The 24058-nt window shown below is 43.2% G+C and overlaps 1 protein-coding gene across 1 annotated transcript in view; it reads left to right on the top strand.

The window, feature by feature from the left end:
* The window catches only part of LOC145414031 (uncharacterized), a 182201-nt gene that overhangs the window by 13060 nt on the left and 145083 nt on the right, over positions 1–24058 (top strand). The window contains exons 3-8 of the mRNA XM_080283597.1: positions 7153–8844; positions 9068–10804; positions 10911–12658; positions 13572–13755; positions 18604–18834; positions 20084–20224. Of these exons, the coding sequence (XP_080139723.1) occupies positions 7153–8844; positions 9068–10804; positions 10911–12658; positions 13572–13755; positions 18604–18834; positions 20084–20224 (5733 nt within the window). The remainder of the gene's footprint in view (positions 1–7152; positions 8845–9067; positions 10805–10910; positions 12659–13571; positions 13756–18603; positions 18835–20083; positions 20225–24058) is intronic.

Here is a 24058-nt window from a genome sequence, read left to right as displayed (position 1 = left end):
AGTTAACCATATATTTAACCTGTTTATTTGCCATTACATTATCCTTATGAGTCCTGAATGTTTTGTTGTTAGTTTGAGCATTAAACTTTAACTTGTAATTTTACCTAACTCTTTTGTTTTGAACCTGGAACTTTACGGGACAGTAGTGACTCTTAGTATTCTCACTTAAAGTGTACATTATCTTTCTCTGTTCCGTAACATAAATTTGGCGACCTCTTATCAGGATATTCAGGATATTATCATAAGGATATTGCTTGATATTTTGTGACTGTTACTTATTAATTATGTCTACTATTACTACACTTGATGAAGCCAAAGATTTTTTGTCAAATGTGCAAACAGTGTGTGATATAGAAAACAGAACAAAGAATAAACTTAAGCTTGTTGCTCAACAATTGGGAATTGCTGTTCGCTCTCATCGTTCTAAAGATCAAATTGTTGACATGATTAATGAAAGCTTGTTTAATGTAACTCCTCCAAATGAGCAAACACAGATTGAATTAGCTAAGTTACAGCTAGCCCTGCAGGAGTCTCGTGTTAAGGAGGCTGAATTTCAAGCACGTGCTAAGGAGGCTGAGTCTCAGGCTAAGGAGGCGGAATCTCAGGTTCGGATTCAGGAGGCACAGATACAGGCTCAGGCACAAGTTGAACTTGCCAGGATTCAGGCAGACCATGAGTATCGCATGAAACAAGGTGGAACTGGATCATCTAGCTCTGATGATTTTGATGTGGCTAAAAATGTTAAACTTGTCCCTCCTTTTAATTAATCTGATTTAACAAAGTATTTTCAGTTGTTTGAGAGGGTAGCTACAGGTTTTAATTGGCCCAAAAAGTATTGGCCAGTACTCCTTCAAACTGTTCTCACTGGTAAAGCTCAAGTAACTTATGCATCTTTGCCTCAGGATCAATGTGATAATTATGATGTAGTTAAGAGCTTGATTCTCAAGGCCTATGAGCTTGTTCCTGAAGCCTATAGAGTAAAATTTAGGACAACTTACAAGCAAGATAAGCAATCCCATGTTGAGTATGCAAAAATCAAAGAAGATTTGTTAGAGGAGTGGTTAAATTCTAAGAATGTGGATTCTGATTTTGACAAATTTAAGCAGATGATTTTGCTGGAGGACTTCAAAAGGTGTATTAGTAAAGATGTAAGCCTATATCTTGATGAGAAAAGAATAGATAATTTGTCTGATGCTGCAGTTTTAGCTGATGAGTATGTTCTCACTCACAAGAGATATTCTAGAGAAAAAGGGAAAGCTGAGAGTAAGTACGTTGCCTCTACTCAGAGTACAGGTAACAGGAAAGAGAATAAGGATGATGTTTCTCAGGAAGTAAATACCAGCTTCACCTCTAGATTTCAGAAAAGTAAATGTACTTATTGTAGTAAGCTTGGTCATACTACGGAGAGATGTTTCAGGAGACAGCGTGATGTGAACAAAAAGGAGTCTTTAAATATTCAGTCAATTGGTCTAGTGTCCACTCTTGAGAGTTCCTAGAATTCTTTAACTGAGTTAACTGAACCTGCTTTGAGGGGTAACTTAAATTCTCTTGATGGAGCTCCTCTTTTGAGCAGTAACGTGGGTGACACTCTCAAGAGTTCATGTGCTAATTTCCTGTCTGATGGTTTTGTCAGTCCTCTGGACAGTAATGACAGGAAATCAGTTAAAATATATCGTGACACAGGTGCTTGCCAATCCCTTATGCTGACCAGTGTTCTAGGCTCTAATGTTAATTCCTCTGATGAAACTGTAATCTTACAAGGCGTAGGGAATAATTACTTCTCTGTCCCTCTGTGCAGAGTGAATTTAGAGTCTGGTTTTGTTAATGGTTCCGTTATGGTTGGGTCGGTTGAGACACTCCCAATGTCAGGTGTAACTTTCTTACTTGGAAATGATATTGGTGGAAGTCAAGTGTGTCCAGCTCCTCAGTTGTCTAGTGAGCCAGTGGCTGCGTCCCAGGATTGTGATGTCCCTGATGTGTTCCCTGCATGTGCTGTCACTAGGGCTAAGTCTAAAGTTACTGGTGATTTAGAGGATAATGATGATGATGATGTTATCCTAGCTGACACTTTTCTTGCTAATTTGGACCACTCACCAGATGAGGCAGTACCCCGTAGTGTTGATAATTTGTCTCGTCAAGAGTTGGTTGAGTTGCAGGTTGCTGACCCTGAGTTGAAAGGTCTAGCTAACTCTGCTTACAGTGAAGAAGAGTCAGCCGGTGCTTCTACTTGTTATTATGTAAAGTAAGGAGTACTTATGAGGAAGTGGAGACCCCCAACAGCATCAGCCGACTGTGAATGGGAGGTTGTACATCAAGTTGTCATCCCTCGTGTTTGTAGGCAGGATATCATTCGAGTGGCTCATGATTCCAGTTTGGCAGGACACCTTGGAGTGAGGAAGACTGTGGCACGCATTTTGAAACACTTCTACTGGCCAGGTATCTTCAGGGATGTTTCCTGGTATTGTAAGTCTTGTCACACCTGTCAAGTTGTGGGGAAGTGTAATCAGACCGAAAAGGTTGCACCTCTAGTTCCCATTCCTCCTTTTGAGGCGCCTTTCACCCGTGTGTTGGTGGATATTGTGGGCCCTCTTCCTAAGACTTCTTCAGGATTTTCTTATGTGTTGACCATGATTGATATGGCTACTCGTTATCCTGAAGCCATTCCACTTAGAAACATCTCAGCAAAGAACGTGGTTAAGGAAATGCTAGGGTTCTTCACAAAGTTTGGTCTGCCCAAGGAGGTACAGTCAGACCGGGGAAGTAATTTCATGTCAAATGTTTTCAAGCAGTCTCTGAAAGAGTTGGGCATCACCCAGATCACGTCTTCAGCTTACCATCCCCAGACCCGAGGAGCGTTGGAGAGATATCATCAAACACTCAAATCGATGCTCAAGAAATACTGTTTGGAACATCAGAAAGACTGGGATAAAGGTCTTCCATTCGTTGTTTTGCTGCAAGAGGATGATCAGAGTGCTGAGCACCCTGTATCTTATTACAGTAAGAAGTTCACTCCACCTCAAAAGAACTACTCAACTATTGAGAAAGAGCTTTTGGCCTTGATTTTGGGTTTACAGCATTTTTCATTTTATTTGTGTTCTGGTTTTGGCCCCATAGTCATTTATACCGATCATAACCCACTGAAATTCCTTAGTAAGTTTAAAGATAAAAATCAGAGATTGACAAGATGGAGTCTACTTCTTCAGGAGTATTCATTAGACATACAACATGTCAAGGGGAAAGAAAATGTTATTGCAGATTGCTTATCTAGACTTTAGACAGATTGTTTTAGAGTAATAAGAAATTTCCTTTGTAAATTTCTTTTTCTTTGTGGGGAGGTGTTACATAGCCTATGATTTCATCATCCTTTGTGTAATTTTAACGCACAGTATGCTGCATGTTTGATCACGAGCGTGTTCTGCCTCAGTTCCCCCCTTCTACCGTTATAGCAGAGTAAGTCGTCATTTCTGGAGTTCAGACCAGGATTGTCAACTCTTTGTCCCCATGGCTTCATTTGCGCGTCCTTCTTACAAGTTGTATCAAGCTCTGCCGGCCCCTATATAATGAGCTCAGTCTCTGCATCATTGCCACTTAGATCTGCTCCTCATTTTGTTCACATCTATGTCCTCCCCTGTACAGTTATTATTATTGTGAGTGCTCAAGAAATCTCCAAACATCTAGCAGCTGTGTGTAATTTGAGTATAACTGTTGTTGCATTTTTTTCTTGTACTGTATAGCATAAGTTTAATTTGTAGGCCTAGTGAAGTTTTTGTAATTCATGTAGGGATCTTTATGTCAGTCATTTTTGATAATAGTTTGTATCTGTAATAATTTATCTGGCATTCACTGAGTATTATCTGGTATCTCATTTTATCAGGGCTGACTTAAAGAAATTTACTCTTGCTAATTTCGTGTTAATAGAGGCTATTGCAGTTAACCATATATTTAACCTGTTTATTTGCCATTACATTATCCTTATGAGTCCTGAATGTTTTGTTGTTAGTTTGAGCATTAAACTTTAACTTGTAATTTTACCTCTTTTGTTTTGAACCTGGAACTTTACGGGACAGTAGTGATTTTTAGCATTCTCACTTAAAGTGTACATTATCTTTCTCTGTTCCGTAACAACTGTCACTTGAAATAACTTATAAAACTATTTTCCATTGTTCACATATATTTACATTCATTACTTTCACTTGCTGTTTACACATTATTTACAATTCCACTTGCACTGTTTTACTCAATAGAAAGATCGTAGTCACTCTTTTATCAATTGTCAGCCCTTTACCTCTTTCCACACGAGGTTTAGTAGGGGGTAAAGGTCACTGGGCCATTTGCATGGGGGTGAAAAAAGGCCTTGAAGTCAGCAAGAAGAAACATACGTACCCTCGTTTCGGAAGATGAGAGTAAACTGATAACGGAGGGCCAGCGTGGAGGCCTGCTTAGGGGTTATTCAGAGTTACCAATATTGATTCTTGAAACAGCTAAGTCTAGCACTGATATGATTGGCAGGAAATCTAGACAATACATTATAAATTTGGTAGTTCCAGGTGAATGTAAATATCACTTAGGCTTCTCCCTTCCCTCCTTACATGTATATTTATTACGAAAATAGATTAGAGGCCTACTTAGGAGATATATATTCAGAGCTACCAATGTTAGATCTTGAAACAGCTTTGTCTAGCACTGATATGATTGGCAGGAAATCTAGACAATACATTATAAATTAAGTAGTTCCAGGTGAATGTAAATATCACTTAGGCTTCTCCCTTCCCTCCTTACATGTATATTTATTACGAAAATAGATTATACGGCATATTTCAAGGGGAAAAAAACAGCGAAAATCAGCGAAAGAGTGCACGTGAGGTGTTGTCAGGTGATAATTAGCCAATTCCAGGTGTATGGCACTCTCACTTACCTTATTTCTTTCTTGTATATATTATTTGGTATAAGAATAGGACATAGGGCTTATTTCAATGGATGAAATCAGTGAAAAATTCCAGGGAAGATTTACTTAGCGTAGCAAGGCCGGGCAGGCGAGAGGATAGGGTAATGGAGGGGGGGTAGGGAGGGGAGTCAAGAACGGGGAGAAATGGCTAAATTGTCATCAATGGATGGGAGTACAGATGAGATTAGGAGTGCTGACTAGTGTTGGACATTGGCAATACTGATAGATGATACAAGCCCCCACTTGGAAGCCCGGGTGAATTCAAAATAACACAGAATCACAAAAGCGACGCCCCGCGGTATGATCCATTGCTCCCAAGCGTCATGAAAGTGACGCCCCGCGGTTAAGGGGTTAAGGGATCTAAGCTACGTAGAAAGACTAAATAAACTGAATCTACCATCGCTACAGGAGAGAAGGAAAAGAGGTGACATGATTATGCTATGTAAATGCATATCAGGGAAGGAGAAAATATACATAAATGATTACTTAACGTATGGGGAAGCATCAGGAAGAGGACACTGCAAAAAATTGCATAAAAAAAGAGGTGATAAAGACGTAAGGAAATTTAGTTTCCCAAATAGAGCAATTGATCAGTGGAATGCACTACCGAATGAAACAGTGTGTGCCAAAACAATTCACAAATTTAAGGATATGTATGATGAATATGGTTTAAGACACGGGACAGTACGAGCTTGACTCATTCCTGTAAAGATACAATTAGGTAAGAACACACACCGTTCAAAACTTTACACCTAATTTCGTTTCGCTGACGCGGGAGTAATGAAAATATGCAGAGCAGCCACCAAATGTGCCTAACTTGAGATAGTTTTGAGGCCAGTCTGAACAAGGAATATGATAGGCAGTTATTGTGCAAATTTGTGACAGGAAAGCATAATATTCACTAGAAACACTGCAGGATAACAAAAATTCGTCAGTATGGATGACAGCCTGAAAGTGCATTAAATGAAAAGTGTTACATGCCATCTGAGGAAATTTTTCTTTGCACACGAATAACACCAAAAATAAAGCAAAAATATCTGAAACTTTAAACATCAAACATTCATCAGCAGTCCAAAATAGTCAACTTAATTATTAAAATCAATTTTCTTTAAAGATGGTATTAAAAAAAAAAAAAATACACAGGTAACAAAGTGAAAAATTCAACTCTTATTAAGCACCATTAGCACAAGAATGTACTGTACTTTGTATTTTATTCTGGCATACACCGGATGGTTTTATTCTTTTTCTTCAGCTTTACACTAAGCTGTATTATAACACTTAGCGATGAGTATCACGTGTCTGGAGCATAGGATGGGGCTGGGGTTCTTCACGTTTACGGGCTAGTACGTTAGACACGTAAACGTTGGTCTTTGTGTTGCGGTGCAAGTCTTATATTGTCGATTTTCTACAAATTATACTGAATATATGGTGGTTATTTGTGTTGACACCGATTACCGGTAATACCTCACAACACAACATAGGAGTTGGAACAGTCTGTTGATTTATAGCCTATGGTCAGGTAAGACAGTTGTTTTTATCATTAGTGTAAGAAATAGTTCATCCATAGTCGCCTCAGTGCTTGTTGCTGTACTGGTAGTGTCATACTGTGCTGTGAAAAGTAAATTTACATACAAACCTTACGATGCGGTGATGGAAATGGCGGAGTTTAACCATCGTGCTTTATTGAACCTCGTCAAGTTACCATGGGCCAATATTGAGCTAGTGTGAGTTAATGTTGAATTTAGAATATTCATTATTAGTCTAAAGTAAGGACTTGGAGAGTTGTTTTATTGAGATTTTATGTGGAATCTTTAGCCAGGGCACAGTTGCGAGGTTACATGCCACGTGCCCCCAAGATGTAAACAAACACATCCCTTTAAAGATTTAAATGACCCAACCTTGGGACCTCGTCACGTTACCATTGTCCAACATTGAGCTAGTGTGAGTTAATGGTGAATATAAAATATTCTTTATTAGTCCAAATTAAGGACTTGAAAAACTGTTTTACTGAGATTCTACGTGGAATCTTTAGCCAGGGCACAGTTGCTAGCTTACACGCCACATGTCCCCGAAGATGTAAACAAACACATCCCTTTAAAGATCAGGATGTCCCAAGGTCCGGTGCTGCCTGTTGTACCGAGCAGACGTGCTTCTCTCCTAGGTGCCCGGAGTGATTGTCAGCTAAGTGTGTAGCTCTTCCTCGGCAGCTAGTGCTTCCTCTTGCTGCGAGGTGGAGTATGACCCAGCCTATTTCTATGGATACTGTGGTGTCGGCCATGGATGTAGCGGAGGCAGACCCTTTCAGGCCACCGGGAAAGCGCCCCATAGGCGAGGCTGCCCCGGAGGAGGATAAGGTGACCTCTGGCAAGTCCCTTAGGGTGTCGTCACCACCCACAGCTGCATCACAGATTGTCCTGGGTGAGGATGCTTCTGCACGACAGAGTGCCGAAGGTGCCGGTGAGTCAGTGTCAGCAGCAGCTGTTACCAGAGTGGTCCCTAGTAGGGGTGAACCAACACCATCCACTGCTGTCAATATGGGTGTCCAGGATGAGGGTGAGTCTGGATTGGCCTGTTTTATCATTAGATCTGTGCAGGGGTCCAGGATTTTTAACAATCCCCGGCGGCTGTCTGACGCCATCAACTCATCCCTCTTTGCCAAGTATTGTGTAGAGGGTGGTACTAAACCACTGGGTGATGGGTCTTCCCTCTCTCTTCATCTACGCCATTGTGATCTGGCAAAGCTGAGCAGCCCAATGGAGACTCTGACTACCTTCGGTGAGTGGAAGGTCACGTGCCGCAGGGCCCGGTCCTCTGGTGATGCAGCAGCCCTCAGCTATGGGAAGATTGGGCCAATCTCCCTGGATGTTGACATAGAGGATTTGGTAGACGGCCTCCGGCCTTTTGACAACGAGTCGTCTATCTTATTAGAGGCTTCTAGGATCCCTGTACGTTTTCCTGCCCCAGATGCTCCTCGGTTTTCCCAGTGGGTGCGCCTGGTGTATCGGGGCCCTCTCCCATCCAAGGTGCTGTATGGATACATCTACTACAATATAGGTATGTATACTCCTGCTTTGTTGCGTTGCTATAACTGCCTTCAGTATGGACACACGCGGATCACTTGCCGCAACAAGACCAGGTGCTCGATGTGCAGTGGATACCACCCTTTCAGACCCAGTGAGGGGCAGCCCTGTGACCGCAGCCCCAAGTGCTACATGTGTGGTGGAGATCACAGGGTGGTGTCTAAGCTCTGCCCTGTATATCAGAAGGCCTTCAAGATCCATGAAGAACTCCGCCAGGGTGTGACGCCGGCCCAGGAGGTCAATAGATGGTTGCGTGCTCTCCAGCCCTTGGTCCGTCCCCCTTCAGCATTGCCCAAGTCGTCTCCCAAGGTCTCTCAGGTGAGGAAGGGTGTGAGTTTTGCAGACAGTGTTGTTGGCCGAAACCGCTTCGCTGTGCTGGAGGACTTGAGTGATGACTGCTCCCGCCAGGATGTATCGTCAGTGGAGGTGTCGACCAACCCTGCCTCCCCTGCTGCTGTTATAATCCATGAGGCCTGTCCTTCACGTCCAGGCCGCCTCCACCCCCGTGCCCCTCACCCCCCCCCACCTAGTGCTCCTTCTGGACCGGATGCGGTCCTTGCTGAGGGTATCGGGGATGTTCCTGCCCTGCCTAGCTCTCCTGACCCACGTCTACAACAGTGTGATCAACCTACAGCCCCTTCAGTGCGTGCCCATCCAGTGCGAGTATCTGACCCCACCTCCAGCAATTGTTCACCCTCCTCGGACTGCCCTCCTCCCTCAGGACCTGGCCAAGGCTTTTTTGATCTTGTCTCTGAGGCCCTGCAACTTTATCACCATGGACTACCATTCCTTGACATCTGCTTCCGCCTCTGGCCCAAGGTATTGTCCCTACTCTTGTCCTCTTCATGCCAGGCCTGAAACATCTCAGCATTATGTTTTGGAATGCGAGATCCCTTGTTCGGAAGTCACAGGATTTTAAAGTACTCTTACATGATTCGAAGCCTTGTGTTGTGGTGTTGTGGGGGTATGTGAGACCTGGCTGCACCCTCACCTGCGGCTCCAACTGGGTTTTTTTTTGACATACAGGTGTGACCGTCCTCAGGGAAGGGGCGGGGGCCAGTTGTTGGCAGTGCGGGAGGACACCCAGAGTGTGCGTCTCGCCCTCACCTCGTATCCTGGGGGACGATTGGAGGTCCTGGCTGTCAGGGTGGCCCTCACGGATGGTTGGGCTTCAACCCTCCTTTGTTACAACCCCTGCCAGGATGTGTCCAGAGAGGAGCTCCTCCACTACTTTGACCAGTTGCCAGCCCCTGCCTTCATCATGGGGGATTTCAACACCCGTCACCACCACTGGGACCCCGCCTTGGCTGGAGCCCCCAATACCACAGGTTCCTTTCTCTTCCAGGTGCTCCTTGAGTCTCACAGGTTCAGCCTTCTTACGCCTCCAGGTCTTCATACCCGGTTTGCTCCTCACAGTGGACAGGCATCTGTACTGGATCTCGGTTTGGGTGACGCAGTATTCCATCATCCGATGGTCCATGTGGGACCGTACATGGGCAGTGACCATCTTCCCGTCTTTTGTGACTACCCGACATTGTCTCCAAGAATATCACGAGCGAGTCGTCCTCGCTGGCAGCTTCACGACGATAGATGGACGGCCTTCCAGGAGGCAGTGTCTGCTAGCTTCCCTGGTCGTTGGGGCCTCTCGGCTGAGGATTTTTCACAGATGCTGGTGCAGGCTGGACATAGGGTGTTCAGTCAGTCAGCCCGCTGTAGTATAGGCCGATCGGGGGTGCCATGGTGGTCGGCTGCTTGTGCCTCGGCTGTGCAAGCCCGCCGCCAGGCCTGGCGTGCCTGGAGTCGTTACCCCACACGGGCCCTTGGGGATCGTTACCGACGCCTGGATGCAGTATGTAAGCGCACCATCAAGGTAGCCAAGCAGAAGGCATGGTCCTCTTTTTGTTCCAGCTTCTCCTTCTCCACCACATGCTCCCGCACCTGGAGGTTTTTGAAGGCCATGAAGGGTGGCCCGACAACATATTCATATCCTTTATGTTGTGATGGAGCGGATCTGCTGGATGACCTCTCCAAGGCCGAACTGTTGGCGTCCTTCTTTGCGTCACAGCTGGGTGTTCCACCGACTTTACCTACAGCTCCCGAGTTTATTTCTGCCATCCACAGGGGCGTCTCAACTCCCCCTGCCAGTGACCTCTATTGCCCGTTCACGGCCATTGAACTCCGGGATGCCGTTGCTTCTCTACACCCGAGGAGGGCGGTTGGCCCTGACATGGTGGCTAATGACTTCCTCCTACATCTGCCGCCCAGCCTGCACAGTCACTTGCTGTCAATTTACAACAACAGCTGGCAGACCGGCACATTCCCTGAGGTATGGAAGGAGTCAGTGCTGCTGCCTTTCCCAAAGCCAGGCAGGGACCCCACCATCACGTTGTCTTATCGGCCCATCGTTCTTCTGTCCTGTGTGGGGAAGCTGCTAGAGAAGCTGGTGGCTCGTCAGCTCTCTTGGTGGCTGGAGTCCCGTGGCCTGCTCTCCAGGGTTCAGTGTGGTTTCCGGCCGGGCCAGGGAGCTTTGGACGTCCTATGTCAGCTGGAACACATGGTACATGACACCTATAGACAGCGGTTCTACATGCTTGCCCTCTTTATAGATCTGAAGGGGGCCTTCGATTCAGCCCCACACGATGGCATTCTGTACCGCCTGTCGTGCCTGGGAGTCTTGGGCCCACCCCTGGCTTGGATGTCGAATTATCTTGCTGGCCGCAGCTTTGTGGTGTGGGGCCTCGTCGGATCCCCATCCTGTTCATCGGGGGGTTCCGCAAGGGTCTGTGCTCAGCCCACTCTTATTCAACGTGTTGCTGTCCAGCCTGCCTCAGATACGTAATGCTACTCTCCTGGTTTACGCAGATGACATCACCATCGTGTCCCAGAGCCCTTCCTTTGTGGAGGCGCAGCAGTTTCTGCAGTCAGCGGCATCCACTTTTTTGGCTTGGGCCCGGAACTGGGGCCTTGCCATCAATGCTGACAAGAGCGCAGTGATGCCCTTCACTCTACGCCGTTTGCCATCATCTCCAGCAATTTCTCTGGACTCAACCTCAGTCCCTGTTGTTCGGGAGCATGTGCTGCTTGGTCTCCGGTTGGATGGCCCCATCCTCACTTGGCGCAGTCACATAGAATACTTACGGTCATCTTGTGCAAAACGACTTGACATCATGAAGAGTATTGCTGGATCCCGCTGGGGGGCAAGCAGGGACCTTTTGTTGACGTACTATCGATCCGCCATCTTGGGGAAGATCAACTATGGCTGTTCGGTATATGGCTCAGCATCTCCTACACCACTACAACGGCTGGACACTATTCAGATGACCGCTCTCCGGATTGCGCTGGGTGCTTTCTGCTCCTCACCCACATTGTCTCTGCAGGCTGAGGCAGGTGTTCCCCCCCTCCATCATACCAGGATGAAGTTGACTTGTCGCCGCTACTTTACTATCCAGCGCTTGCCTGATGACCACCCACTCCCGGAGCTCTTTACGACGGCAGGGGTCTCGACATCTCATCCATCGTGGCCCATCAGGTCTCGACGGCCCCTCTTGGTGCGTGCTCTCCACGCTTACCACACTCTGGGACTTCCTCCACCAGCTCGCCACCCTGTCCGATCAGTATCTCCTGTGCCCCCGTGGAGGGACCTGTCCTCACCTGTGTCCTTAGACCTCCCAGACCCCTTTTGTAAATCACAGGATGGCCACCTGGCCCCTCGTATTTTCCTGCAGATGGCTGGCTCCACCTATCTAGGGTTCATGGCTATCTTTACCGACGGCTCCCGCTCCTCCACCCCTGCAGCAACTGCAGCTGCCATCTTCGTAGAGGACTACTTCATCTGCCAGACATGGCGCTTAGGGGATGCCCATGATGTAGTCACTGCTGAACTCTTCGCAGTCTTGAGGGCCCTGCGTTTTTTGATGTCTCATTCCTCTCCTCGGCCGGTGGTCATCTACACTAACTGCAGAGCGGCCCTTCAACTCATCGCTTCTTCTAAACCCTGCTCCATACGTCATCTGGTTTATGAAATCCAGGATGACCTTGCTCAGCTGCTGCAGGGAGGCTGGAAGGTACGTCTGCAATGGATTCCCTCCCATGTGGGCATCAGGGGCAATGATGTGGTGGATGCAGCAGCTCGGATGGCCTTGACTTCTCCTGATGTGGAGCCCTACCCCTTGCCAGCCATTACTCACCGTCGCCTCTTAGCCACGAGGTGTAGTCAGGCATGGAATGCTGATCTCTACGCCTCCCTCCCCACAACAGCGCTGGGCTTATATCGCTCCGACTCATCGGACCAACCTTGGGTACGCTCTGTCTCCCGGATCCTGGACGTCGCTATCACCCGCCTGCATATTGGACATGTTGGACTGGCATCACATCTGCATCGGCTGCGACTGCACCCAGATCCCTACTGCCAGTGGTGTGTGAATCAAGAGGAAACTGTGGCCCACTTTCTACTGCATTGCCCACGCTTCTACTCCATCCGCACCGTCCTGAGGGAGCGCCTTGCAACTCTTGGTATCCTGGACTTCACCCTCCCCATCCTTCTTGGTGGGGTGGGCCTAGATTGGCACCTACGCCACTCAGTTCTACGCCATGTTTGTGTCTTCCTTCGCAGATCAGGGCAACTTCACCGCCTGTGATTAAAGAGTTCTGCTACACCTGAACCACCGTTAGGGCTACATCTGACTACACGTCGGGTCCAGCCCTTCAATCAACACCAAGACCAAGACCAAGGATGTCCCAACCGTGGGACCTGTTGCACTTCGAACAGTGTTCCTATGCCATGGTGTAGGGGGTCATAGCAGTACTGCTTATTTATACTGTAATACTGTTCATGTGAGTGGTGTTAGTGTTATGTTTGTGAGCGATGCTGTGAACTGTAAGCGAAATTAATGAGTTGTGTTACTGCTGTATGCCTATGCCGAACACTAATGCAGACGATATAAAATGTTTTGGTGTTAGAAACTCAATAACTATGCTAATTACCTTGATGAAGAACGTGATGGCAACACAACTAATTAGGCTTAGAAGTCAAACTCCATTTAGAATAAGCAGATATATTTGTGTGGGGACTATCAGAGAACAGCTGATGCTACAAGTTAGGAATTTTCCTGTCATAACTGATGAAGTTGCTAATGCAGTGAACAGTAACCCACATAACAGCAAAATGTAGCCGATACAGTACAGTTGTTTGGCCTTCAAATACACCACTCTTTTAAGAAATTATAAAGTACTTTTTTTTCTCTTGACACCAACATCAGAACATCATTTTTATTCTGATTAGGGTAATGTAGATAGATAGATTATAGATGCAGGTAGATAGATTAGAGATACAGATAGATACTAGGTAGCTAGATAGATAGATAGATAGATATAGGAACAAGTAATGTTTACACAGTGCAGTATACATACCATACACATAAATGTACACTCATACACTGTTCATATTGTATATTTATATGTTTGTATTGTATACATTGACTACCCATTTTTTTTTTTTTTTTCAGTTTCCTTATTTACTGTATTTATTTTTATATTTATTTTTTCAGGCAGGATATTGGGGTTTTGCTTCTGGTCGAGGGTGCCAGCGATGTGACTGTGACTCTCGAGGCAGCATTAGTCCCCAGTGTGATGATTCCACTGGTCAGTGTCGTTGTCGACCAGGTGTTGGTGGCCAGCGCTGTGATTCCTGTCTCCCCGGATTCTGGGGATTCTCTAGACAAGGCTGTAAACGTGAGTATCCAGTAATGTGACTACAGTAAAACCTCGATATAATGGACTTCAATAGACCGGAATTTGCTTTTCTCGGAATCGAGGAGCTGCCGAACTACATTCATATACAGTATATCAGAAATAGTCTGATAAAGCCAGAAGCAGTCCAGACTGCCTGACCACTTAAGCTATGCTCACCACAATAAGGTAAATAAAGACATGTTTATCAGTGCACAGTACAGTACAGTATTATTATATATATTATACCATTTGATTGTAGTAGTGAATGTATAATACAGTACAGTTCAGCAGTGGTAGTGAAAACAGTTTAATAACCTTTGGTGCGATCCAGACTAATGTCTGATGTATCGGAAAAAGTGCGGATTATAAGGGGGAAGTCCAGATGTGACTTTTATCAGAATTTCGCATTTTTCAGAATGGTTTGGGCCCCAGTTAGTCCATTATAGTGAGGTTTTATTGTATTAGTATATGGTACTGTATTGCTTTACATTATGCTTCCACTTATCCAAATTTAGTTGCCTGTCATACCAGTATCTAACAGATCATTTGATTATTTGACATTGTTAACATTGCTTGTATGGCTAATTTTCACACATCTTTGCTTTTACCTTATTTTGTTGATAATTAGGATGAACAGGTACACTACTGTACCAGTTAGCATACATTGCTTTCTATAAAAAACAAAACTGGAATTCTGCTGGTATTTTTCCACCAGTTGTATAAATGGTACGGTATTGATATGCCGTACTGTTCGCAGTTGCAGTCAGTCTCATATAACCCATCTCTGAGCATTGGAGCCAGAGGCTAGGCTACCATAATCCAGAACTATTGAAGAGTAGGAAACTCTGTCACATCCTTGGCAGCATTTACATAGCTAATGGAAAAACCTGCAGTCACTTTTGATAGACTGAACCATAGTTGTTGAGGCACAGCTGTCACTCCAAATCAGTTTCTCTTCCATTAAACCTTCTCTAGGATCTGCTATTTTAGAAGTGGCTTTGCTACCGCTAAACCAAGGGACCAGTAAAATGAATGCATGGAGTATGCAGTTTCCTTTCTCAGTGATCCTAGTCAGTGATTAAAAAAAAGAAACATTACTAATGATTTACTGCATGTACATGCAAAGCACATAATACTGTAGTCAACATCTCTATCTATCTATATACCTAGGCTGCTTCCCCCAAGGAAAGGGAGGTAGCCGAGACAGGACGACACACTCCCCATTTACTCATCCATTCAAACACATTCATTCGCATCTTAGCTCCAAAGGGGAGAACGGACAGATCCTCACCGCACCACACTGCACAAGGGTCAACTGCGCAATGCAATCAGTGACATCCGCAGCAGGGCCCGACAGCAGAACTGGTTTACCCCTGCCACATCATAACAGACCCATCCCCTTACCCGCACCTGACCTGACTAGCTGATCAGACCAAATGCGGGAGAATATCCCCTCAGGGCTGCGTCATCACTTATTCATTCACAATTTCTCTCCATTTATTTCTGTCACACACAGCCACTCTTCCTTGCTCAACAGACATCCCTCTCGCATCCAGCGCTCTCTTCACACTGTCCATCCATCCTATTCGTGGTCTTCCTCTCAGCCTTACACCTCTCACATCAGATCTAGTTATCTTTTTCACCACTCGCTCATTATCCATTCTCTCCATATGCCCAAACCATCGCAACACCCTCTGCTCAACTCTACCAGCCATCTCCCGAACAACTCCAGTTCTCCTTCGCACTTCATCATTTCGCACCCGATCCATACGCGTCACTCCACACATACTCCTCAGACATCTCATCTCCATTACATTCAAACTTTTCCTCTCTGCTACACCCATATTCCATGTTTCAGCCCCATATAACGCAGTAGGTACCACAACACCCTCATACAGCCTTCTCTTTACATCCATTCTAAGCGAACGACATTTAAACACTTTTTTCATTCCTCCCAGCACCTTTCCTACTTCATTTATTCTAAACTTCACTTCTGCATCTATTCTTCCATCCACAGCAACATGTGACCCTAGATATTTAAAACAATCTACCTCCTCAAGCAACTCACCATTCAAAACTATATTCATCCCCCTACCATCTATCAACCTCGTACACTTCATCACTTTACTCTTATTCTCATTTACTTTCAATTTCCTCCTTTCACACACCCTTCCAAACTCCTCTACCAACTGTCTCAATCTCTCCTCTGAATCAGTCACCAGTGCCGTATCATCTGCAAACAGCAGCTGCTTCAGATTCCACTCTCCACCATCAACATTCACCAGACTCAGACCTCCACCTAAAACTCTTGCATTCACCTCCCTTACAACACCATCCATGTAAATATTAAACAACCAAGGTGACATCACACATCCCTGTCGCAGCCCCACTCTCACGGGAAACCAATCACTCACAGCATTTCCCACTCTTACACACGCTCTACTATTTACATAAAAACTTTTCACCCCTTTTAGTAACCTACCATCAAGTCCATACAATCTTAAAACAGTCCACAAAGCCTCCCTATCAATTCTATCATACGCTTTCTCTAAATCCATAAATGCCCAAAACACATCCTTGCCTTTCGCTAAATACTTTTCACACACTTGTCTCACAGCAAACACCTGATCAACGCATCCCCTCCCTCTCCTAAAGCCACACTGCTCATCACCAATCACTCCCTCTGTACCCTCTCTAACTCTCATAATTAACACTCTACCATACACCTTACCCACAACACTCAACATATGTACAGTAAAACCTCGATATAAAGGACTTTCATAGACCAAAATTCACTTTCATCGGAATCAAGGAGCTACCAGACTAAATTTTTATGTATCGGAAAAAGTCCGATAATGCCAGAACCAGTCTGGACTGCCTGACCACTTCAGCTATGTTCACCACAATAAGGTAAATAAAAGACATGTATATCAGTGTACAGTACAGTATTATTATATATATTATACCATTTGATTATTCTCATGAATGTATAATAGAGTACAGTACCATCATGGTAGTGAAAACAGTTTAAAAACTGTTGGCGAGATCCAAACTAATGTCTGATACAGTATATTGGAAAAAGTCCGCGTTAGCAGGGGGAAGTCCGGATGTTGCTTTTATCGGCATTTCGCTTTTTTCGGAATGGCTTGGGCCCCAATTAGTCCATTGTAGTGAGGTATTACTATATATATATATATATATATATATATATATATATATATATATTTACGGTATATATATATACAGTATATACAGCATGTACTGGTATATAATAAATGTTTGTTTAGGTGTGGTAACTTGTGTAAGGTTGTTTAAGTGAGTAAGTTTGATGTCATCAGATAACAATTACATGTCACCGCCATGGCATTAGAAGTGAAACTGGGACAATACTGGATGGTGTTGGGACAAAAGGATGATTTTTTTTTACTGTGAGGTGCCAACATGTGCTCCTCTTGGCTGTGGTAGAGGAATTTTAAGTAAATCTATCATCAGGCATAGCCTGAGCTATGGCTTACAGTTCCCAATAGACACAGTAGAGCTGTTTCTTGCATTCCATGGGTTGATGTTTGCTATAGCATAGGTTTCATACCTCATACTCGGAACACACAGTCTCAGGACATGTTTTGCACCTCTTTTCAAGTCAGTTTCCTATTTTTGAGAGTAATTTAAATTCATTTTCTTCTCAGGTCATAATTTTCTTCCCTCCTTTCTCACTTTATTAACCTCTTCATACATTTCTCACTCTCAGTACAGTATATTCTCTCTTTCATTCTTCAGAACTCCAGTCTTGTGTCCATAACTACTGCTTTCTTTTGTCTTCCACTTCTCTTATTATTCACATCCCACCAAGCTGTTTCTTTCTTGCAAGTTGATGCCCTTGCAAAACCACATGTAGATTTAGCATCCCTAACCAAACATTCCTTGTATGCATTTCACAAGTTTTTGCAATCCACCTACTTTTAGTTCATTGACATTAACTCTTCACTGACATTTTTTATATTAATTTCTTACACACACACTTCCAAACTCATTCATCAAGCCTTGCAATTTTCTCTCATCTTTCCCTAACAGAGCATTACAGTATCATCAGTAAACAGCAGTACTGTACAGGCAATTTCCATGCCCCCCTTTCTCTCACAAGGACCACTTTGATATCTACTGCCCTGCCTTGCATCCTTATAACCACACACACACACACACACACACACACACACACACACACACACACACACACACACACACACACACACACACACACACACACACACACACACACACACACACACACACACACACACACACACACACACACACACACACACACACACACACTTTCTTTACTAATATTTTATTGCAATTCCCTTAGCATGCGACCCATGTGGTGGTCCTGGACGATATTGTGACCCAAACTCTGGCCGATGTATATGTCCAGCTAACACGGAGGGTGATCACTGTGAGAGGTGTGCTCCTGGCTCCTGGGACTACCATGCCTCAAGAGGTTGCAAGGTAGGTTTAGTACAGCTCATTGCAGTCATAGTTTAATTTCTTCAATCCAGATTTATATACAAAAATTTTTTTCTGTGTCTCCGGATGATTTTATTCATTTCAAGTTAGATTAGCCCGTTCAAGTTAAAGGGATTAGATACAGCTTTTACATACCCCTACACTCTGATGGGTCTCCTGTGAGTTTAATAAAATCGTCCGGTACTTGTATGAATGAAATTAATCATTGAACTGCAGGAGTTAAGTTAGTGGCTGTATATTGTGCAGTATATTTTGTTGCTGTGTATGGTATGTAGCTACATTTGCTGTTTCATGTATTGTTTATAAACCCCTTTTTCTCTCCAGCTTTGTAACTGCTCTGGTGATGGAGCTTTGAGCCGACAGTGTGACCCTCTCACAGGCCGATGTGTTTGTCGTGAAGGATACGAAGGTGTGGATTGTAGCACTTGTTCATATGGGTACTATGGATCCCCTCGATGTATACCTTGCCAGTGTAACATAGCAGGAACCAACCCACAGAACTGTGATGGTAATGGTCGATGCCAGTGTGACAACAGTGGTCAATGCCCCTGCAAGGTTTGTTTACGTGAGCAAGATGATTTTGTTGTACAGTATATACTTGTAGAAGTTTATTCATATTGTTGAAATATTGTATATCACATTTTTATATGTCAGTGGAAAAGTTTACCCATAATTTTTTACAAGTTAATCCATGCTCCAGGTAAATGCTAAAACAATTATGAATGTGAAATATTCTTCATTATTAGTCAGTTAAATTTCATGCAGCTTTTGAGTCTGAGCATCAGAAAAGGGAGTCAGTCAGTTACTCGATTCTTAATTTCATGTTGAAGCAGGTTGCTTCATGAGTGAACTGTAATCTTTTAACTCATGAAGATGGATTCTATGGCTCTAGGAAACTTAATGCTGTACCTACAATGCAGTAGCAGATGAATGTGGGCAAGCTCCTTCTGTCAGGTTTATTCTTTCTGTCTAGAGTACCAACCTCATCCCAACCATAGATGAGAAAAGAGGTCTGGGTAATGTTGTTGATGATGATGACTAGCCTATTTATGTATGTATCTATCTAAGTATTGTCAGACGCCTCAATCCCGTTTGGGGTAGCCACAAACAAATCGCCTCCACGTCGCCCTGTCCCCCGCCATTTCACTGCCTTGCTCCCAACTCACACCCCCCTCTCTCATATACCTCTCCACCCCATCCCTCCATCTCATCCTTGGCCTCGCCCTCCCTCTTCCCCCCTCCACCTCACTCACATACACTCTCTTCGTCAGTCTCTCACCCTCCATCCTCTCCACGTGGCCAAACCACCTCAGTGTGTTCCTCATAACGCTTCCTATCACATCCATATCCACACCACAATGCTCCTTTATATCCTCATTTGTCAGCCTGTCTCTCCATGTGACTCCACTCTCTCCATGTGACTCCACAGGCTCCTCTTAAATAACTCATTTCCACTGCTCTCACTCTTGACTTGTGTCCTTCCAACAATGTCCAAGCTTCACTTCCATACGTTAGAGTTGGTATCACAATACTGTCATGTAGTAACTTTTTCACTTCCATGCTCACTTCCCTGTTTCTTATCACTGCATTCAAAGAACCAGCAACCTTTCTTCCCTGCTGTACCCTTTCAAGCACTTCACCCTCCAAACCTCCATCCTTACTCATCACACTACCCAAGTACTTAAATGTACTCACATTTTCCAATTCCTCACCATCCAACCTCGCTGTACATTCACTGACTTCACCTCTCTCACTTACAATATTTATTTTATGTATCACTTACAATATTTATTTTCTTTTTCAGTCAAATGTGGTGGGTCTAAGATGTGGTAAGTGCATGAGCGGAACATTTGGTCTGTCAGTTGACAATCCCTTGGGGTGTACTGGTTGCTTCTGCTTCCGGAGAACTACCCAGTGCACCCAAGCAGACCTTACATGGTTCCAGGTAGGCACTGGTCTTGTTGGTTGTATTGGATTACAGATGACTGCATTTTTTTTTTTTTTTTTTTTTTTTTTTTTTTTTAGTGCACGATGACATTTTCAGAATAGGGAGATTAGTGAAAGTTATTCATTGTGGGAGAATGTATAATGATAGGTATTGATTATATCAGTTATAAAATGCTTGGTGTCTGAGGAAGCTGGGATTAGATATGTTTTGTCGAGAGATTTAGAGGAAATTGGAGTAGTTGAAGAAGTGGATGAATTAATTGTTTATTCGTGTGATTATTTTCATACTTTTAATCCCATGGTTTTCTTTGGCATCACCGTATACTTTTGTTTCATTTATCAAATTGCATTTCTGTCGGGTGCACCAGAAACACCTGAAGCTTTTTAAAATAAAATAACAGCATGAATGTTTATTGTTTCACACAGTTGCATTCTTCTTGTTATGGAGAGTCAATGCGAAACACTGCTTCTTGAAAATTTCATTAGTTAAGTGTTCACCACTAATGTTAATACTCTGATGTAGTCTGGCTGGAAAAGATGATGTAACTCGCTGCAACATATCTTACGGAATCCCCCAAATGCACTTGTGAATTCAGTCATTTAGCTCTTTGATACTGGCCGGACGTGTTTCAGAAACTGTTTGCTTCACATAGCCCCACAAAAAGTAATCCAGTGGAGTGAGATCAGGCAAGCGGGTGGTCCAGTTGACGTTCCCAAAGCGAGAAATAACCTGGAAATACGTGTGGTATGAGCAGTGGCTCCATCTTGCTGGAACCATAGATGATGAGGATTTACCTCATGTCTCAGAAATTTTTCCAACATGGCTTTGTAGCACTGAGCATTCACTGTTACAGCACAGCCCTCCTCATGACCCAAAAATGTGGGCCGATACTGTGGTTGGAGGAAATGACACACCACACTGTCACTTTTGTGCCATGCAGAGGTTGTTGCATAAGTTTATACCGATTGTTTTCAGCCCCAAAACAACAGTTCTGTTCATTCCTGTACCCAGACACATGGAAATGGGCCTCATCTGATATTAGTAACCTGTTTATAATGTCCTCCTCAACTCTCATAAACTTCAAGAACTCATCACAGCGAGTTATGTCATCTCTTCCAGCCAGACTGCATGAGTGTATTAACTTCAATGGTAGACACAAAACTAATGAAGTTTTCAAGAAGTAGTGTTTTACATTATCTCTCCATAACAAGAAGAATGTACTTGGGTAAAATGATAAATATTTTCCCTGTAATTTATGCTGTTATTTTATTTAAAAAAAAAAAAAAAAAATCAGGTACTTCTGGTGCACCCTGCATAACAGATTCATGGTATTTTTGGTAATAAGTTTTGCTTGTCATATATTGGTAGTTGTTTATCCCCTTCATCTTGGGGACACTTAGAATTATATTTTAGTTAATACCGTGATATTGTAGTCTCCATAAGAGAGCTGTCCATAGGCTGAAGAGATTATAAACAATCTCAGTTAACCCTACGGTCCCCACTCTGTAAGTGATTGAGTGGAAGTTTGTTTCGTTTAGTGTTTGGTTTTAATTTTCACGATTTTCCTTACAATGGCACATGGAAGAAATGGTAACCCAAAGCTAGGTTACCATACTCCAAAACATTTTAAGGATATGAGACTGACATACAGTATGCCCCTGGTATATACTGGTTTATGCATTTATATTTTTCATGGTCTTTATCTTTTAACTCTTTCAGTATAATGGTGCAATTTTTGTGTATGATTACCATGAGATGATTTTATTTAGCTTTTGTGAGATCTCTTATGGTAAGGGGGTGTAAAATTTTCCCCATTTATCACTTCAGTGTGATGACATTTCACTTTAAATATTTGCTAGCAACTGTCAGACAGTTTTGTTCATCTGGGAAAGAACTGTGTTAATTTCCATAGTTAATTCTGCATACTTAAGCACAGTGCAGTATCCACCTAACAGTTGTTAACTATTATACTTTTCATGCAGCACTAAATTTCATTACAGTATATGCTATAGTTTAGCATAGGGTAAATTTGGTGTCTCCAGCAACTTCTCTTGCCATGCTTCAAGGTGTGAGAATTTTCCAGGGTATCCAGTTCACATGTGATTTCGTGCTAAGTCTTCAAAATCAGAGGTGATGATTTGTAATTCACTCAAGAAGGTAACAAAGAATGCACTTTGCCACATTTTTGTGGGACCATCTCCCTCTCTCCTTCAGTGTCAACACAAAATAGAATTCATATATAATTTACTTCTTCCAATGTAATCGGAGCCCCTCACACTACAACACACTTGCCCACCTCTTACACCTCACTCTCTCAGAACACAAGAAAGTTGTGGATGAAAGATTTTCTTCCCTGGAAATTTACAGGAATGCACCAAGTCAAATGGTACAATTGGATGTAGCTTAAGGGATGACAGTTAATTTTGGGGGGTGAAAATGAAATTATGCATCAATCTACATGAAACTTTACTGGATAATAGCTATGATACCTACTTAAGCGTGTAGGAAGTTTCAGGATGATACATGAAGAAAAGGAAAAAAAATATTTGGCAAAATCTTAATATATTTAACCTAACTTTCACTGACTACTGCTTCTAAGTGAGTAAACATATAATCATTTTAAAAATATCAGTGATTAAGTTAATCATTTACAAATAAAGCTCTGGGATTAGTTTTGCTAAATATAGCTTTTATCCAGTAAAATTTCATGAAATTGATGCATAATTTCATTTTCAACCAAAAAAATGAACTGTCTCCCCTTAAGGGATCTTTAGGATGTACAGTATAATGTACTTCATATAGAAGTGTTAGAAAAGCAGTGGCAAGCATTATAATAGTATTTCAGCAATGATTCTATGTCTTTGAAACATGTTTAATATGAAGTATTTTTGCACTGCTTGAGTGAAATACAGTAATGTAAGCCACACCTCATTGTGACATTTGTCATGATGTTTTCAGCAACATGCAGGGAAAAAAGTCTGTTATCCACCATATTGTAAATATAGGATATATATTTGTAAAATGTAACATCTTCATCATTTTCAACATCATTGCTGTCACTGTTGTCATTGTTTCTGTTACCATCATTCTCGTCATCAGGATCATTGTCATCCCACGTAAAAAGACAGAGAAGTAGAATCTGGAAACAAAGATGGAGAAATCATTAGAGTGGAAGAACTGTCAACAGCAAGTCCACTGAAATGTGGCGGAGAATCATTAATGTATCAGTTAAGTATGTAATCCTGGCTCCATCTCATGAATATACCCATTTGCACAGTTTGTGTGTGTGGGTGGGTGGGTGGACGGATGTGGGTGTTCGTGTGCATGTCATTGCATAGATACGCATTACACATACTTTTGATATAGTCATTTTGTCGACCATGAGATTAAAAAAGAAGTGCCAAACCTTTCTCATGTGCTTCTTCATACGTAAGTTACTTCACTCACCCATTCCAATCCCTTCATTTATTTGTTTCATCAGTTCCCATACTTCAGTTTCTCACATATTCATATACAGTGAATGAGTGTGTGGCCCATTTCATTGTGCATGCTACTGAGTTCCTCTGCTATATTTATTTATTTATTTTATTTATTTATTTTTTTTTTCAAGCCTCACGTGTGCATGGGAAAAAGAGGTGGAGTGATAATGATGATGATGATGATGATGATGATGATCCATCCATCCATCCATCATCCAATCCTACATTGCCCCATGAGGAGCATAGGAGCCCGGGGCTAGGCAAGTTGGTCCTGACATTTAAGATGAGAGTGACCAGCCTCACTCATCCCTGAGTGGCATTACATGAGCAGTATACCCCAACCACTCCTTGG

This window comes from Coenobita brevimanus, chromosome 98 (assembly GCF_032717465.1).
Source record: "Coenobita brevimanus isolate Jiangsu-jjx chromosome 98, ASM3271746v2, whole genome shotgun sequence".
NCBI classification, from domain to species: domain Eukaryota; kingdom Metazoa; phylum Arthropoda; class Malacostraca; order Decapoda; family Coenobitidae; genus Coenobita; species Coenobita brevimanus.
Note: the sequence above shows the minus strand (reverse complement) of the source record. Positions and strands in the feature narration are given on the sequence as shown.